Below are 18,186 nucleotides of genomic sequence, written 5' to 3'. Positions count from 1 at the left end.
ATCCCCGTGCCCTGCGGAGGCTTCTGGGACAGCCCGTGAAGCCTCTGGAGGGCAGCGGGATGAAGGCACCCCGTTGCCCTGCGGAGGCTTTGTGCCGCTAACCCCAAAGCTAGAACAGCGCTCCGTCTCGCTGTTCTGGCTTCTGGGACAGCCCGTGAAGCCTCCGGAGGGCAGCGGGATGAAGGCACCCCGCTGCCCTGCGGAGGCTTTGTGCAGCTAACCCCGAAGCCTTTGGAGTGCAGCGCGAGGTCCCACTGCGCTCCAAAGGCTTCAGGCGGCTATCCCTGAAGCCTGGAGAGCGAGAGGGGTTGGTGCGCACCGACCCCTCTCACTCTCCAGGCTTCAGCGAAAGCAACGCGTAGCCTCCGGAGCATGGAGGGAGCGCTCCCTTTGCCCTTTGGAGGCTTCGTGTTGCTTTCGCTGAAGCCAAGGAGTCTGCATTCGCTCCATAGGATGCACAAACATTTCCCCTTAATTTTTGGAGGGGAAAAAGTGTGTCCTATAGAGCGAAAAATACGGTAGTTTTATCTATGTGTTATGTTTGTATCCTGTTTTCCCTTTGCTCAGGAGCTCAGAATGCTGTTTTAAGATTAGGGTAAACTGAACAATTTAGCACAGAAGCTTTGTAGTTTCATAGCAAAGTCAGGTATCAAAAGTTATTTTGGAAAGAAGTAGGGAGTATGACATCTTGTTTGCTAGCTGTAGCATGTGTTCTGAAGTTTCAAAATTTTGGCGCTGAAATGGAGAGAAGGATGCCAAGGTGCATGGTGTCCACATGGACTTCTCACCAGGGTTAATTCAAAATTAAAGTGCCCCAGTTATTTATCCAATCCCCTTTTTCTTTGTTGCAGAGATACTCTCTGGGTTTGGATAAGGGGATGAGGTCTGCGTGTGTTGTGTGTTATATTGCTAGCGTGTTAAATCAGGACAGTCTTGATCACCCTGGTGCCCTCCAGTTGTTTGGGGCTGCAACTTCCACCAGCCCAAATCAGTCTGGTTAATGGTCAGAGATTATGGGAGTTCTAGCCCAAGATGTCTGGAGGGCGCTTAGGTTGGGGAAGCTGATTTAGAAAAACATGATAGCAGCACTGCTTAGAGACGATAGTAGTTAAGTGGTATGTACATTGTTTAAAATAGTAGTTGTAGTAATGTTGTTGTTTAGTCGTTTAGTTGTGTTCGACTCTTTGTGACCCCATAGACCAGAGCACGCCAGGCACTCCTGTCTTCCAGTTTGGTCAAACTTATGTTTGTAGCTTCGAGAACACTGTCCCACCATCTCGTCCTCTGCCGTCCCCTTCTCCTTGTGCCCTCCATCTTTCCCCACATCAGGGTCTTTTCCAGGGAGTCTTCTCTTCTCATGAGGTGGCCAAAGTCTTGGAGCCTCAGCTTCAGGATCTGTCCTTCCAGTGAGCACTCAGGGCTGATTTCCTTCAGAATGGAGAGGTTTGATCTTCTTGCAGTCCATGGGACTCTCAAGAGTCTCCTCCAGCACCATAATAGTGGTTGTAGTAATAATAAATAAATAAATGTCACATGAGGAACTGAAGTGGGCATGAAGACATAATTAATACTAACTTCTGCAGGTTTTGATGGGTTTCTTCTTTCCTTTCTCTAGAGCTGATAGATATCACCTGTACGTTGCTGCTATTGAATCCAGATTTCACTACTGCATGGAATGTCAGGTAGGTTAAGCAGCTGAGGATGGAAATACTTCTGGTAGCTGCCTTAAGTCTGTGTGAGGCATACGCATGGTTTTAAGCATACCAGCTCATGTGCTTTATTCAGTTGAGAAGTGCACAACTCATTGGAAGGGGGAGGACCATGTATTCCACCGTGAGCTGCCTGGAAGATATTATTATTATAAATAAAACAGAAATACATTCACCTTTTGGGACAAGAGAAAGCCACAAGAAATACCTCAAGGCAAGTGGGGAAGACTTCTCTTTTACTGCTTCCTCTCCCACTCTAAATAAAAATGCATGAAGCCTGTGTAAAACAGCTCATGAAGCAAGTGGGGAAGGCCTTCCACTTTCCTGTTCTCTCCTTCTCTCAAAATGCCCTGCAGAGCTAGAAGAATGGGGAGGGAGGTGCCCCACTGCTTGTCTCTGCTGCCCCCCATTCTAAGTCAATAGAAGGTGGAACATAGCCCCTGCAACACCTCTCCCCCTTCCCAAATAAAAATGCCTTTCAGGGCTAGAAAAAACAGGAAGGCAAACCACGAGGATATAGGCAAACCATCCTTGCTGCTTACCTGTCTCCCAGAGTAGGGTAGAAGTTGACTGCTTAACCAACTGGAGTGGAAGGGAAGGATGAGTCCTTCCAACTCTAGGAACTGCTCTTCAGTGCTGGGCAATATGACGCTCCCTAGAGGGTACCAGTACATTTGGCTCCATGACTGTTTTCTTAGGAGCACGAGAGATACTCAGCATTGAGCTAAAGCAGTCGTTCCATCAGGGCAAGCATTCTGCTTGCCAGGCAGAATGATCCCCACTCTCCTCCCCATACATGCTGGTCTGGGTGTTCTCATGACCCCTGTGAGCCAATTTCAGGACATCTGTGGATTAGTTGAATCCTGCCGTTATTATTTAGGGAAGTTTTTAATGTGTGACATTTTAATGTATTTTTAATCTTTGTTGGAAGGAGCCCAGAGTGGCTGGGGTACAAATAAATTATTATTATTATTATTATTATTATTATTATTATTATTAATATGCTATTAATTGTTATTAATATAATAATAATATATTATAATATTAATATTTTTAAAAACCAAAAGCTGAAGAACCTGGGGCTCCTGAAGGCAACCCCTGTACTAGTGTAATATGTTTGTAACACCCAGTCCTAGTTAGCAGCCTTGCAGCCATATTCTGTATCAGCTGAAGTTTCCGGATCATTTTCAAAGGCAGCTCAACATATGGTGCATTACAGTAATTCACATGGGAGCTTGCCAGGGCATGGGACAAGGCTATTCCTGTTCAGGTAGCATTTTAGTTGGTGCTCCAGCCTCAGCTTCAAAAAGGTACTCCCATCCTCAGCAGCTATTTGTGACCAGTGAGCATCCAAACTTTAGAGGCAGCATGGCCTCTTCCATACCAGGTTGAACTTCATTTACCTGGACTATAAATTTAAAGCAGTAGTATTATAAATACTCCCAAATGAGAATCATGGAATCGTAGAATTGTAGAGTTGGAAGGGGCCACGAGGGTGCAACCCCCTGCAATGCAGGGATCTTTTGCCCAATGTGGGGCTCAGACCCTGAGATTGTCTCATTCTCGACTGACTGAACTATCCTAGGTTTTCCCTCAGGATGATAGTTTCTGTAGTACTTTTCTGAATGCAGCATTATTATTCTTGCAACAGCATTTTGCATTGTTTAAAACCGAGATAGAGCACCTTGAGCAAGACTTCCAGGGAGCATTGTTGGTGGGTAAATTTGAACCTTACTTTTTGGTGAGCAGTGGAACTATATACGGTCCCAAAACACTAAGCACACAGGTTATTTGTTTTGTTCAACCCAGTTTAATTCATCAAGAGATGAACACACACACAAAGTCAAGTATGAATATTTGCATTCCTTACCAAAATTCTTTGTTCTGGCTCTGACCAATCCCTGGAGAGTACAGAACGTACCTTGCCTTCCAACTTGAAATCTGAGAAGGACCATGTGCAGGGATGTGAGTATGGTCTTGTATAGATCAATTCCAATATTCTTTTCTTCATTCAATGAAGGTCATTCACTTGTTCTTCCTTAATCAGATTTGCCTAATTTACATCAACCTCAACTCATCCTCTGCCAACCAAGCCCTTGACTTCTAACACAATGAAGCAAATAATATATTTCAAGTTCAACCAAGATGAAGGCTACGTAGTTCCTAGAGGCAGCCATTACAGGGGTGTATAGGAGAGGGAGTACAGGACCTCTCAATCAGCTCCATTGAAAGACCAGCAACTTTGGGGGCGGGGAGTCATCAATCTTTGGAATTTATTAGACCCTTAATCCAAAGCTCTCAAGCAGGTATTATTATTATTAAAAAGATTTGTTGGTAATTACATTCTTTATTTCAGCCCAAAGACCCACAAAAACATTTTCAAAAGCAAAATAAAACAGAAATACAGGGGAAAGATTCCAAGGTGGTTGCTATGTTTTATCCAAAGCTTGTAGGTTTCTGTTTCTTAAAAAGATTTGTAGTTGCTAGAGATAAATCTAGGAAGACAAATCTCTGTGGAAGCAGGGGGGTGGGACCCCAAAAGAGCGTCTTACTCCAAAGTATTTCCCCCTTAACTATGAAGTCTTGTGAAAAATCTTTACTGCCTTTCTAAAATATCATGAACAGCAGAATGTAGTGTAACTTATTTACTCTAAACTTAGTTACATTAAAACTAGTGTTTTAGTTCCTCACCTTATTTTCTTTAATGCCATTTTTGTCCCGCTCCTATTGCACAGCCATTTTATCATGGTAAAGCTGTGCAAGGAGAAAGAGTTATCACTTTTCTCCTTGTGGGGCCACTGGAGTGGTGGAGAAGCGAATGAGCTGTGATTGATTCAATTCATATATCATCTCAATCACAAATCTTGCTAAATGTCCTTGGACAAAGCAATAGCCCTAAACCTCTCACCACCCCTCAATCTGCAATACAAGGATTGTAATAGTACCTCACTGTACAATGCTCTTGTAAGGTTTACTTGATCATGTGTGTGAAGGACTTTGAACAGTGAACATGAGTAAGGCAAGGTATTTTGTTATGCCTGTAAAAACCAGATTCATAAGAAGTGTACTTGAAGAAGTCATATCAGTGACATTGCTTCTCTGCTTAGTTGAAGCAGGAGAGAGTGGATGAGACCCAATCTGACTTTTTCACATGAGGCATACAATTATTTTTCACATGAGGCATACAAAAATAGCTTGGTCTTGCAATCCCTCTCACCTGGATTTTTGTTTGGCTACTCTAGGCCCGTAGACTTCAAACTTCCTCAGACCTAAGATCTACCTTTTAACCCTAACATGCATTTGAGGCCCCATTTCTTAACTTTTTGCCAAACATTTGCATAGTGACCGTGCTGCTGTTGTGTCTCACTTTGGACCTGGTCATGGGCCCTGACCCACCAGTTGCAGGCCAATGCTCTCCATCAGTCGTTGAGACCCCTAATGGAACCCATGACCACCTTGGAGACCATTAACACATCCTAAAGCTTTATAATTGATTTTAGTACTTTTGGTTGTATGCTTTGCCAGATGGGATATTATGGGCTGCATCCCATGCTGCAGCTCAGCTTGCACAAGAGAGCTTCCTGTTGCTCTCCTTTTCTCTCCAGCCCCACACATGCTTCCAAAATCAACACCAGGAGGTTGGGGTTCCCTCTGGAGCAGATTTTGGGAGCACACATGGCGAGGAGAGGAAATGGAAGTCCCATTGGAAACAACCCTAGATCTGTTCTTATTCTGTGTGTAGGACTGTGCCTCACTCAATGGCTTTGGGGAGTATCTATTACAGTGGTGCCTCGCAAGACGAAATAAATTCGTTCCGCAAGTTTTTTCTTCTTGCGAGTTTTTCGTCTTGCAAAGCACGGTTTCCCATAGGAATGCATTGAAAATCAATCAATGCGTTCCTATGGAAACCGCCTTCAGACCAGGTCCGGGGACAGTCTGTCCCCCGACCTCTTCTGAAGGCTGGGAGGGGGGGGGCGGGACAAGGGCTTTTCTTCCCACCGCCAGCCTTCAGAAGGCTGTTCTGAAGGCTGGCGGTGGGAAGAAAAGCCCTTCTCCTCACCTCCTGCCCCACAAGCTCCGGGGACAGGAGGGCTTTGCTGCCGACCGCCAGCATTTTAAAAGCCCCTGGGACAGCGGAGACTTCTCCGCTGTCCCGGGGCGATCTTAAAATGCTGGCGGGCGGCAGCGAAGGCTTCGCTGCCGACCCCCAGCATTTTAAAAGCCCCCGGGACAGCGGAGGTCTTCTGAAGGCAGGCGGTGGGCGAAAGTCTTTGCTCCCCCCCTCCGCCTGCCTTCAAAAGCCGTCCGGGATAGCGGAGAAACGCGCTGTGCTTCTCCGCTATCCCGGGAAGGCAGGCGGGGGGGGGGAGCAAAGACTTTTGCCCCCCCTGGCCTTCAGAAGAGGTCCAGGACCTCTTCTGAAGGCCGGCGGTGGGCAAAAGTCTTTGCTCCCGACGGCCAGCATTTTAAAAGCGGTCCGGGATAGCGGGAAAGTGCAGCGCGCTTCCCTGCTATCCCGGACCGCTTTTAAAATGCTGGCGGTGGGGAGCAAAGCCTTTCAGCCCCCGCCGGCCTTCCTGGACCTCTTCTGAAGGCCGGGGGGGGGGCGAAAGGCTTTGCTCCCCACCGCCAGCATTTAAAAGCGTGTGGTGGAGTCTCCTTCTTTGGAGGTCTTTAAGCAGAGGCTTGACAACCATATGTCAGGAGTGCTCTGATGGTGTTTCCTGCTTGGCAGGGGGTTGGACTCGATGGCCCTTGTGGTCTCTTCCAACTCTATGATTCTATGATTCTATGAAAGAGGTCCCCGGAGATTTCCCCATGGGCTTTCTTCTTGCGAAGCAAGCCCATAGGGAAATTTGTCTTGCGGAACGACTCAAAAACGGAAAACTCTTTCGTCTTGCGAGTTTTTCGTTTTGCGAGGCGTTCGTCTTGCGAGGCACCACTGTATCCTATCCTTCTTCCGTGCCCCCTCCAGTTCTATAAACCATGATTCTCCTAACCTGTCATTCTGCACCCATAGTCATTCTGCAGTGGAACCAAAAGGTTTCTTTACCTAGTGTAGTCATCTGCAGCCCTTGTCATGTTAATAAAGTGCCTTAGAGTTGAACTGATATGATTTCTTTGTACAAGCATTGCAGTTTCATAGCTCAGTATCACTGGATGCTGCAACAGGAGTAATGAACTGAGTTTCTTCTGTGGAATAACATTTGCATGAAAGGCATTCTGTGAAAGGATTCTTCAGTGGAGATTGGTCCTAGGAAGGATTTATACAAACAGCAATGCAGGCCATGAATAGGTTAAAATTGAGTCTTGATAATCTTGCTGAGTTTTGCTAAGAGGCTGGCAATCAAGTGTTCTTCAGTAATAAGCATAATAAGCATAAGTGCCTGCACGTGGAGTTTGGCATTTCAGATCCTCCACCAGGGCTGCTCTGTCTTTCTTTCATCTTCCCAAAGGTAACTTCCAGCTGTTAGATGCATCAGCTTCTCAGCGGATGATCTGCCTTGGTCCTGGCTAGCAGGAAGCCAAACTGTATACAAATATATGAAGCCAAGGAACAAATGCCTCTAATAATCCTAATTAGTTTTCCATCTTTGAAGTTCAAGGTCAGGATAGATTTGATTGCCTTGCTGCACTTCATTCTTCACAAAAAAATTAAAGCTGAAATAGAGAGCAAAATAATCTGCAGCTTGTTGGGTAGGATAAGTGCATTAACAGACTGTAGTAGAAAACCAAAACTATTTTTATCATTTCCCCTTGTTGTTGTTATAAATTTATATGTTGCGCTTCACCCGAAGATCACAGAGTGGTTTACAGCATAAAAATACAAAATGAAAACACAAAATACATAACATAATAACAGAACCCCCCACTAATGACTCCTCTCCCACAAACACATTTAAAAGGCCATAGATTCCAATTTAGCACAGGTTGGTAAAAGTCTTTTCCTTTTTATTAAATCTTATTTCTGAATGGCATAGGCAGAAATCACACCACTGAACTATTGAATATGGTAAAAAAAAATGAATATTCCATTATTATTTAGCTGCTTAATTTTAGCTCTGTTTTAAAATCTGACCCTATTTTAAAGTATTTTATAAACAGAGATGTGTATTAAGAACAAAATATGTCAGAAGCAGACTTGAGGTAGCAGGAGATGTTTCTAAAGAGACATGTCATTCATTACAATTCTCTCACCCAAAATCAGTTCTCTGTGGAGCTCTGACCGTGGGGCATGCAAGTGGTTGCTCCATTTAGATGCATGCACGTAGAATGCGCAGACTGAGTGGCTGCAGCTTAGTATGTTTATTTCTGTGCGCACACGCTTCACAAAGGGCATTTGTGATATTGTTACACATATCTGCATACTTCTTTCGCTCCTTTTTGTACATGGAAAGTTGTACCTTCTGAAGCAGCTCTAAATAGGGTGGACTATAGGATTGGTCTGTTGGGAATTGAATGAAAAAATAAGTAGCTTTCCAATATCTTGCAGGCGTTGACTTGCACCATTACTTTCTGCTCTGTGTTTTTCTTTGTACTGAGTAGATTTGCATTAGTTATAACCAAAAAGAATTTATTTTTCTGTTTGTTTGTTTTTGAGAAAGTAAAAACTTCCAATTCCCAAAGGAAGTACATAAGACTACTGGCATATACAAGGGCCATGCCCAGTGGAAAAACAAATCAAATTATTATTTGTTTTTCTTGAACTAAAATAAATTTGGTTAACTCCTCCCTATTTGGCCTAAGCAGAAGCAGCATATTATTTTGTACAATGGCAGACCCATATAAACCTCCGTTTAATTCTTGACATTGCTGAACCCCCCAGCACCATCTGGAAGCACCCATTTTACATCTGTGCAACTTTCATTTGGAATCTGCCAGGGTTCTATGTATGTGTGACATGCATGAGACTGGAATCTGATCCAGAATGTTTATTGGAATGTGGAAAGCATTTAACCAGGCAGATGAAGTGATGATCTGGTTGTGTGGGGAGAGAGGCTCAAGTGGGATAAAGAAGGAATTGACTTGCTAGTTACTACTTCACAGAGTTCAGGGCTTTTACTTTCCTCTGGTTCTATTCAGAGCGACTGATCCTGTGCCTCCGCTATCATGATCAGTTTTAATATATACATATATATATACCGTATTTTTCGCTCTATAGGACACACTTTTCCCCCTCCCAAAATGAAGGGGAAATGTGTGTGTGTCCTATGGAGCGAATGCAGGCTCCTTGGCTTCAGCGATAGCAACGCGAAGCCTCCGAAGCGCAGAGGGAGAGCTCCCCCCGCGCTTCGGAGGCTTCATGTTGCTTTCGTTGAAGCCGCCTGAAGCCCCCAGAGCGCAGGGAACTCCTGCTGTGCTCTGGGGGCTTCAGGCAGCTATCCGCAAGCCTTCGGAGCGAGCAGGATTTCCCGCTGCGCTCCGAAGGCTTGCGGATAGCCGCCTGAAGCCTGGAGAGCGAGAGGGGTCTTGCTCTCCAGGCTTCGCTTCGTTGGAGAGGCACTGCACAGTTTTCCCTCTCTGCTCAGCGCCCCTTCAGTGAAGTGGGAGGAGAAATGGAAGGGGCTCCGTTTCTCCTGCCGCTTCGCTGAAGGGGCGCTGAGCAGAGAGGGGGAGAATATTTTTGCCCCTCTTCTCCCCTTCCTATGGTCCGGTGCGTCCTATAGAGCGAAAAATACTGTATATATATTATATAGGTATATGTATAGATTAATAAGTTTTAATGCTTTTATCAGTTTTTATTGATGGGTTGGATCCAGAGTTGGCATCCTGCAAATGCAAGGGCTCCCTTTGTACACATTCAGTTACTGGTCCTGTGCAGGAAGCCTGTTAGCAGAACTGGAGAAGAAGTTGTTTTTGTCCATTTCCTGCCTCGCTCCCAGTGATCCCATCCCCTGCCCTCTAAAATCTGCTCTGGAGGTTGATGGACAATTTGGTCCAGAACCGGGGGGTGGGGAGGGGGAGGGGAGGGGGAGGGAGAGAGAAGTGTTTCTGAGGTTCTGGGAGGAGGAAATGGTAACCTGCCCTCCCTGGCATCCAGGTAACCTGCCTTCTGGCATCCAGAACAGAAGGCTGTTCAGGGGACACGACTGTTGGCAACAGCAAACTCTGGATCCAGCCTTATGTGCAATTTATTACTGGCTACTTTCAGTAAATGTGTCTGTACTAATTAATTCATTTTTTGGAAAAAATTGCAGGAAAGAATTAATAGTATCTGGCACTTTAAATCCAGTTAAAGATTTACATCTTGGGAAACTGGCACTAACTAAGTTTCCAAAGAGTCCAGAAACGTGGATTCACAGGTTTGTCTCTTTCTGTGGTTATTTCTCTTTCCCTACCCCCACCTGAAAAGAATATGGAAACGTATAGCAGTGGTTCCTCCATGACGTTTCAGTGAGAGGAAACTACTAGTCAGTCTATTTTAAAGTTCCTATGTTTGATGTAGAAAATACTGTCCATTTTTATATAAGGTTTTTCTGTTGAAAATGTGTGCTGCCTGTTTCTCTAAAGTGGCCACAACTACCCAGAGACGAAATCTTGAGGCCATAATGGAGATCTCACTGAAAACACAAGCTGCGGGTGCTGAAGAAACGAAAAGGGCAAATGAGTTATTTACAGTTATTAGCAAAGTAGTTGGAACCAGGGCAGAAAGCTTCAGAGTGCTATTTTATGAATCTTTGATTACGCTGGTCACTTTCCCCATCTCAAAACAGGAACTCCTAGAAATCGAAAGAGTACAGAAAAGGGCATCTATGAAGGACAGACTAAGGAGAGTGATACTTTTTGGTTTAGAAATACAGTGACTAAGAAGGGCAAGAAGAGTTCATATAATAATTAGCCATATGGAGAGAGTATCTGATATTTATAGAATGAGAATCACCCCATGATTTTCATTTTCAAATCACAACAGACAAAAGGAAGTAATAAATCAAATGACTTTTTAAAAGGATTTACTGACCTGGTTTGCAGGTGATGGTAAACCAAAGTTAAATGAATGGTTTATCCTGACTGCTGCCATGGATGGGAGGAAGCAATTCATGATCATAGCAGTTCATGCATAGCAATTCATGCATAGCAGTTTGTCTGTTTTGCTCCCAACAAACCATAATCAGGAAGCTAAGGACAGACCTTGGCTGCACATTGTGGTTTGTTGGGAGCAATCCTTGATTTGTGCTTTCTCCCAACACAAGAAGGAAGGAGCAAAGTGGTGAACTATTAACCGTGGCTTACAAAGGTGGAGAATGTTTTTCAGGCCAAGGGCCACATCCCAATGACCAGTGGTAGGGACACAGCTGTATGTGGGCAGAGCTGTAGGCTTGCACACCAAAGTCAGAGGTTTTTAGACTTGCATGCACAACTCCCCATCCTCCATCCATGCAAACGGCAGATGTCATCCCAGCTCAGCAACAATTTCCATCCCAGCAAAACCACCCAGAAGAAACAGGCTGTGGCCTAGAGGAGGCGAAGGCTTGAGGAGAGCCCTGAGGACCAGATATATTGGCTTGGAGGGCTGCATTTAGCTCCCAGGCCTGAGGTTCCCCACTCCTGGTTTACCATGCCAAATGTCAAACAGCAGGAGCTACAGGCTGAAGTAGGTGATAAAAGCATTTCAGGACCATAAAATATATTTCCCAGTATTACTTGATTATTAGTGCAGAGGTTGATATATTTCTTTTCTCCACTCCAACTTTCATTTTTTCCTGCCTTAAGACCTAGTAACAAACAGAACAAAATAAAATGTTTTCACTCACTTAAATTGGCTTTTGCCCTCTTAACTCTCTATGCCACTTGACCAGACGCTGGGTGCTGCAACAACTAATTCAGGAAAACTCCTTGCCCACTCTCGTGAATAAAGGGAATTTGGAAACAGCTCCCACGGAAAGGATTCAGCGGCTAGTGAAAGAAGAAATGGATGTTTGCTGTGAAGCTGCTGGGAGATATCCAAGTAATTATAACGCCTGGTCCCATCGCGCCTGGGTCTTGCAGCACTTGGCCAAGCTCAGTGGAAAGGTAGGGAAAAGTACCTTGTAAGAGCCATTGGTAAGAATTGGAATGACTTTCTTATAAATACTTTGAAATATTTGGAATGAAATTTCATCATGAATGGCCTATGAAATTTTGGGGAAGAGAAGAAGGGATAAAAACTGCATTAGGCTGATTCAGACCATCCAGCTAGCAGCTACGGTATGGAGCCTGTCCCTCCGAAAGGTGAGACAGGAGAGCGGGTGATGCAGGAGGGAGATGGAGCTCATGATGAAGTTGTGACAAACTGTAAAGGCTCCTGTCAGAATAAAAGAAGAAATATTGTACAACAATATTTGAATACTATGATTTTTCTTTTCTTTTTTGATCCCTATATTCTCTAAAGACAGTATGCATTGTTAAAATGCAGATTGGGTATTGGCATAGGTTCAAAGAGCTCAAACAATTTAGAAGCCCCATAGTGGTATTTATAAGTGCCTTTCACATATCTAATGTTATCCTTCAGCTCAGATTATGCTGGTTTAATGAATTAGCACAACATCAAACAACTGGAACGTTACTAACTGGCTTTAAAAATGCCTTATCAACTGGAACAGAAATGCCTGTTTGAAAAGCAGCTGTTTCCACCCCTTCAGGGAGGTTCTTGGAGGTGGGGGGGTCTCTAAAACGGGCTGCACCAGCGGGTTGGAAGCAGTTGATATCTGCCCCTTTTAAAATGTAACGTTCAATATTCTTATGACTTTCACATTGCCATTTCTCATTTGCAAAGCAGGCTTGGTGCCTTTTCATTATGCCGGCCCATTGACCTTCCACAAAGCTAAGCTTGAGTCTGCCCTCTTTTCATCTCCAACATCATCTGCTTCTCTGCCTGAGCAGTTTCAAGGGAAGAGTGCTGAGCTCAGCTCCTTGCAAGAAAATCATTTTGCAGCACCCCATCCCCCAATCTCTGCCTGGTTACCTGAGAACCTTCCAGAAATGATAAGGGCATTTAATAATAACCTGAAAACTATGCCACAGGCCCCAAGAGAAAGTCTGGCAGCCTCTACTACTTAATTTCCAAATGAAAAAGAATTTAGGGCAGCAAGAGTTTGAAGAAGTTAGATGGGGAAAGAAGCAAATAACTTTTCTTCCATCATTTAGCAAGGGCTGCTTCAGTTTGCTTCTAAGGAGAAAAGCTAAGACAGCCATTCTGTGGTATAATACAGGGCATCAATGAATACAGCAGTTTAAAAATCTGTTCCCTTTGCTGTGCTTAAAGAGGTGCATATGTAGGGTTCTGACTTCAGAAGACTTACACTATGCACAGTTATAAAAATCCAGATTATAAAAATAGTCAGAGTGTTTGGCAGCTGCTGTATCCAACTTCACATGCGCTGAAAATGACTGCTGGCTCTTCTGCGCAGTTGTACCAGGTGTGCATAAGCCCTTGTGTCCTACAAGAAAGAAGAAACCCTTTCCCAGGTATCCACGAGGGTTGATTTTACCTTGCTACCCTCTCCGATGACTGATGGAGCTATTATCCCTTCCTGACCTAACTAGTAATGTGGGGAGGAAACATTTACAGCGCTTAATTTTTCTGCAGAAAATTTTTTGTTTCATAAGTTCATTAGTAACAATGAATTGAATCCAATTGCAAATACAATAGGCAAGTTGGGCAGTTTCAAAGCTGTAGTTAATGTTTTTCAGGTGATTAGCAAGTCTGAGTCAGCAAATTATGCACAGTTCTTTAGGTTGCTAAAATTTATTAGTGTGTCAGCAGTTTTTAGTACCTTTTGTGCTTGTTTCTTCTTATACGAGGGAACTATATGCTGTTCCAGTAACAATTTTCACTCAATATATAGCATTTAAACCACATACAGGCTGCATCCAGCAACAGTTTCTTCTGTGTTCCCAACATTTTCTTAACTGTTAACGGTATTATATTTGAGTTTTCATGTGTCATAAAAGGCACTTCCAGGAATATAGCAGACTATAACACAAAGTTATGACTCATTGGCATGTTATTTGCTTCCAGAAAATCAGTTTGTGAAGATACAAAATTTTGCCATTTAAAAACTTAAGCAGCAAATGAATGTCAAATTCAACTTATTATTATTATTTATAATATATATAATAATATAATATAATATTATTATTAATATAATATAATTTATTATTATTATTATTATTATTATTATTAATAATAATAATATCCCGCCTATCTGGCTGGGTTTCCCTAAGGGCCACTCTGGGCGTCTTTCAACAGAACATTAAAAACAGAATAAAACTTCAAACTTTAAAAACATCCCTAAACAGGGCTGCCTTCAGATGACTTCTAAATGTCATATAGTTGTTTATTTCTTTGACATCTGGTGGGAGGGTGTTCCAGAAGGCCCTCTCCCTGGTTCCCTGTAACCTCACTTCTTACAGTGAAGGAACCACCAAAAGGCCCTTGGCGTCCAAAGAGCTCCCTAAGCATGGAAATGAAAAGCTAAACCAAACAAAAAGTATACATTTTAAAATTTGGAGGTAAAGTTCTTGATTTGAAGACTGGCAGGGGAAGCAATGGGCAGACTTGATTTGCCACAGTAGATATCAGATCTCTGTAGTTTTGCCCATTTCAACACCGCTTATATTCCTAAATTTATAGCGGGGACTGAAGCCCACTTTCTCTGTTGTTTTGGCACTTTTTGTTTAGCTATATGGAGGAGCTATGCTTATTTTGGCTCAACAGCAGAAGACCTCAGGCAGTTGCTGTAAATGAAAATTGATTTTTTGGGGGGGTGGTGTCTTATCTTTATGGATGGATTAATTTACTATCCGCTTTTGACTTTCAGATTCTTCTAGATGAACTTTCTTCCACTAAGCACTGGGTCTCCATGCATGTTTCAGACCATAGTGGATTCCACTACCGCCAGTTTTTATTAAAATCTTTGATTGACGGAACTGAGACTGAGTGTACTGTAGAAATGCACAATTCACCAGCCAATCAGCAAGCAGCCAGGCTTCTAAAAAATGAAGAAAATGATGAAGCAGAAGCTACCTGTGTGGAAGAACAACCAGATTTCCCACTTCTTCTAAATGAAGAAGTAGAGCTCTGCACTGATTTAATTAACACTTACCCAGGGCATGAAACCCTGTGGTGTCACAGGTAAGGAAATGTATACAAGGATCTGGGTTGAAGAGAATAGTTACCACTCTAATAGGATTCATTTATTCCAGCCATTCCACACTGTGGTGCTGGTGGTTTGTGTGTCATTAAAGCTACCTTTAAAAGTTGCCTCACAGAGCTGCCATTGAACATTGGTTGTTTTGCAGTAAATCAGCATTTTCTATTTATTATTATATTTGTTTAGTAAAATATTGCTTAAATGTATGGCCTTTCTTCTGACAGTGTTCACTTCTACAAGGTACCAACAGCTCTTTTATTCCTTCATGTCAGCCATTTTTTATAGCACCTGTGTCAATTTATCAATATATAAGTACAGTACCCCATTTTTCACCAAAAAGACTAGCTAAACATCTCAAAGGTAGCCAGCAATGTACAACAAAAGCAATATGAATCATACAAGGACATTTTGTAGAGCAGAGCAAAAGAAAGTAAATCAGAACAGCAGGAGCAGGAAAAATGCATCAGGGCAATACAAAGTTCTCCAGAAGAAGCCCATCTTGATCTAGTGCAAAGTGTGTGTCGTGACATGTTGGTGTGTCGGCTGCAGAGTGTAGGTGTGTCGTGCGAATGCTCCCCACATTCCTCCCGCAGCTGGAAAAGAGTTAGTTTAACCTTTGGTTTGCAAGTAAAACTGAATTACTGTGTCTTGAAATGATGCAATGTCTAAAAAGTGTGTCACCCACATGAAAAGTTTGGAAAGCTCTGATCTAAAAGCTATTATATCTAAAAGCTATTAAGGAAGAAGGAAGGCTCAAATATTTGATTCAGTTGGTTCATAAGGCCAGGAAATGTTCCAAGAAAGACTCAGAAGTTTTGACAGCACATTTATTACTGAGTCAATGGACAGTAAGAAATCCCCAGAGACTCACAAAAGCTTCTACAGAACCTTTCTTCCATATCTCTAAAGAGCACTGTCCTGTTATATGTACCCTTTTAAAAAAATCCTTTTGCTGATATCTTCATTTGAGACCCATACTGTTTATGGTTATTGTTTTTCTCATAAAATTAATAAGAAGTTAATTTTTTTAAAGAAAAAAGGGAAGGAGGAAGGAAGGACTAGGAAGGAAATTCCACAGCTTTCAGGCTCCTGAAGAAACGACACTGGTTCACGTTATCACCCACCATACTTTAGCATTTCCGTGCTCTCTGACTTCCATCATGGTGTCCCATTGTGCCAGTTTAGTCCTGCTGGCCACATGACACGGAAAGCTGTCTCCCTTGGGCTGAAGCGAGATGAGCGCCACACCCCATAGTCGTCTTTGACTGGACTTAACCATCCAGGGGTCCTTTACCTTTCCTTTACCATACTCCAGACGTACCTTTTTGAGTTCTTGCATTCTGGTGTTAGCACCAACCCCCCCCAACCCCCACCAATAAAAGGTTGTTATCCGGCAGCAAAGTAGGACTTGAGTTTTGATGTCCGTTACATCAATGATATTAATTAGAATTCTCTTGTCCATTTAGCAAGATGGAGATCTAGTGTGAATCTGTCTCCTTGCAAAGTATCACAGACTCTGCACATTGCCAACAAGACATCAGATACAGAGAATGAGGAATTTCGAATTTAGAAGTCAACCTTTTTTATAAAAAAAAATGCTTAACAAGTTGTGAAGAAGTTTATGGGGAAGAGGGCAGAAATGTTACTTTCAATCAACAGAAGTGCTAGACATTTGATTTACTCTTATTTCTTCTCTTTGAAGACGGCGTGTGTTCTATCTTCAGCACCACTTAAAAAACAAACTTCCACTTCCAAGTGTGTGGTCAGCAGCTGCAGACAAGAGTGATGGCCTGCTGAACAACTCACACCCTGGTGCTGCATTTGGTCATGTGAGCCAAGCCATGGATGTGGACGGCCTGCTGGAATCCAGCAGACAAGGCTACACTCAAGAAACCAAACGCCTGAAACGTGCTCCTGTGCAGGACTCTATCAGTCTCGAAGCAGAATACAGATTCATCGATCAAGTTTTATCAACATGTAGGGATGTAGAGCAGGCAAGGTTTGCCGGGGCATACAGAAAATGGCTGGTTTCCTTTCTAGGTCAGTGAAGAAGGAGATTTTAAAATAATAATAATAATAATAATAATAATAATAATAATAATAATAATAATTAAAAAAAAATAATATGCAGGGTCCTTTGTTTAGTGCAATATTCTCTTTTCAAACATTGGTGCTTGTAGTGGCGCCTGGAACTTTTCATCCTTTGTTTTTGTTGTCTGTGCTAAACATCCTTTGCAGATGATGGCTTTTACCATCATCTTTAAACATCTTTAAACATCATTTTTAAACACCCTTGTGTTGATCAATAAAAGTTTTTTTTCTGAGTTTATGTTACATGTAGGGTGACTCCATATCACAAACTCATTAATTATAGTATTTTAAAAATCAGCTTTAATTAAGATGAATATAAGGTAGCCGATACCACTGGAAAATTTATTCACTTTTCAATCTCTCTTCCATAACAAATGCACCTGATCAAAAACATTGCCTACAATGGAAAATAATCCACAACATCAGCGCAGACAGTGTTTGGGCCTGTTTGTTTTAAATACAGATGTTTTAAGTGGTTTGTGTGTAAACCATAGTTAAAAATTAATTATGGTTTATTGCAAATGAGCAATGTATTGGTCTGCTTCATTTGTCTCCCACTCCTGACTTCACTGTGATGGAGAAACAGACCAGAGACCAGCTTCATGGTTCCTGCACACCAAGGCTTGCAGTTTGTTTCTCTCCAAAGCAACCAGCTTACTGCTTGTGGTTTCTTTCAGGGAGTGAACAAAGCTGGGCCTTCCTAGCAGATGCACCGGCACCTGATACTTCTCATTAAACCATCATTAGTTTCATGTGTGAACTGGCCGTGGAATCCTTGCATTGCTTTCAGTGCTCTGCTGTGCTTCTGTAAATGTTCCAGATGCAGTTGGTTTCTTTCTGAATTACTCTGACCTTACTTACATTTTCATTGCAGTGCCAGTTCTAGAGGAATATGGTTAATATGTTGCAGGAAAGTTGTGAAAATAAGTGAGAGAAAATTGTTTCAGTCTTACACACACTAGCTGTGTGGTTATTAAAGTCCTTCATTGTATGTTATATTTTTATTTATTTTTCATTTGACTCAAGCCAGTGTTAATTATGTATATTTATGAATGTATTATGAACACTACAGAATTCTGCAAAGCGTCAAAACACATGCCATGGGTAACTCAGTACAGATTCTTAACCTGAAATTATCTTAGTATAAGGTGGCTGCTGGCCTTTTTGCATTTGTGTTTGAAGAACAGGGGGGCGGGGGAACAAGTCTTTTCCTATTGATGTTGCTGATTCTTCTCAGTGAGAAAGACAGTTTG

General features: G+C 42.6%; 1 protein-coding gene across 1 annotated transcript in view; it reads left to right on the top strand.

Annotated features, from left to right (window-relative positions):
• The window catches only part of PTAR1 (protein prenyltransferase alpha subunit repeat containing 1), a 37,155-nt gene extending 19,226 nt beyond the window's left edge, over window positions 1-17,929 (top strand). Inside the window, exons 3-7 of the mRNA XM_081881096.1 lie at window positions 1,616-1,682; window positions 9,908-10,012; window positions 11,507-11,720; window positions 14,510-14,823; window positions 16,545-17,929. Coding sequence (XP_081737222.1) covers window positions 1,616-1,682; window positions 9,908-10,012; window positions 11,507-11,720; window positions 14,510-14,823; window positions 16,545-16,890 — 1,046 coding nt within the window. The 3' untranslated portion in view covers window positions 16,891-17,929. The remainder of the gene's footprint in view (window positions 1-1,615; window positions 1,683-9,907; window positions 10,013-11,506; window positions 11,721-14,509; window positions 14,824-16,544) is intronic.
• The last annotated feature ends 257 nt before the right edge of the window (window positions 17,930-18,186 follow it).

This window comes from Podarcis erhardii, assembly GCF_964252035.2.
Source record: "Podarcis erhardii genome assembly, chromosome: 11".
Taxonomy (NCBI): Eukaryota; Metazoa; Chordata; class Lepidosauria; order Squamata; family Lacertidae; genus Podarcis; species Podarcis erhardii.
The sequence above is the reverse complement of the archived record's forward strand: the minus strand, read 5'-3'. Positions and strand labels throughout refer to the sequence as shown.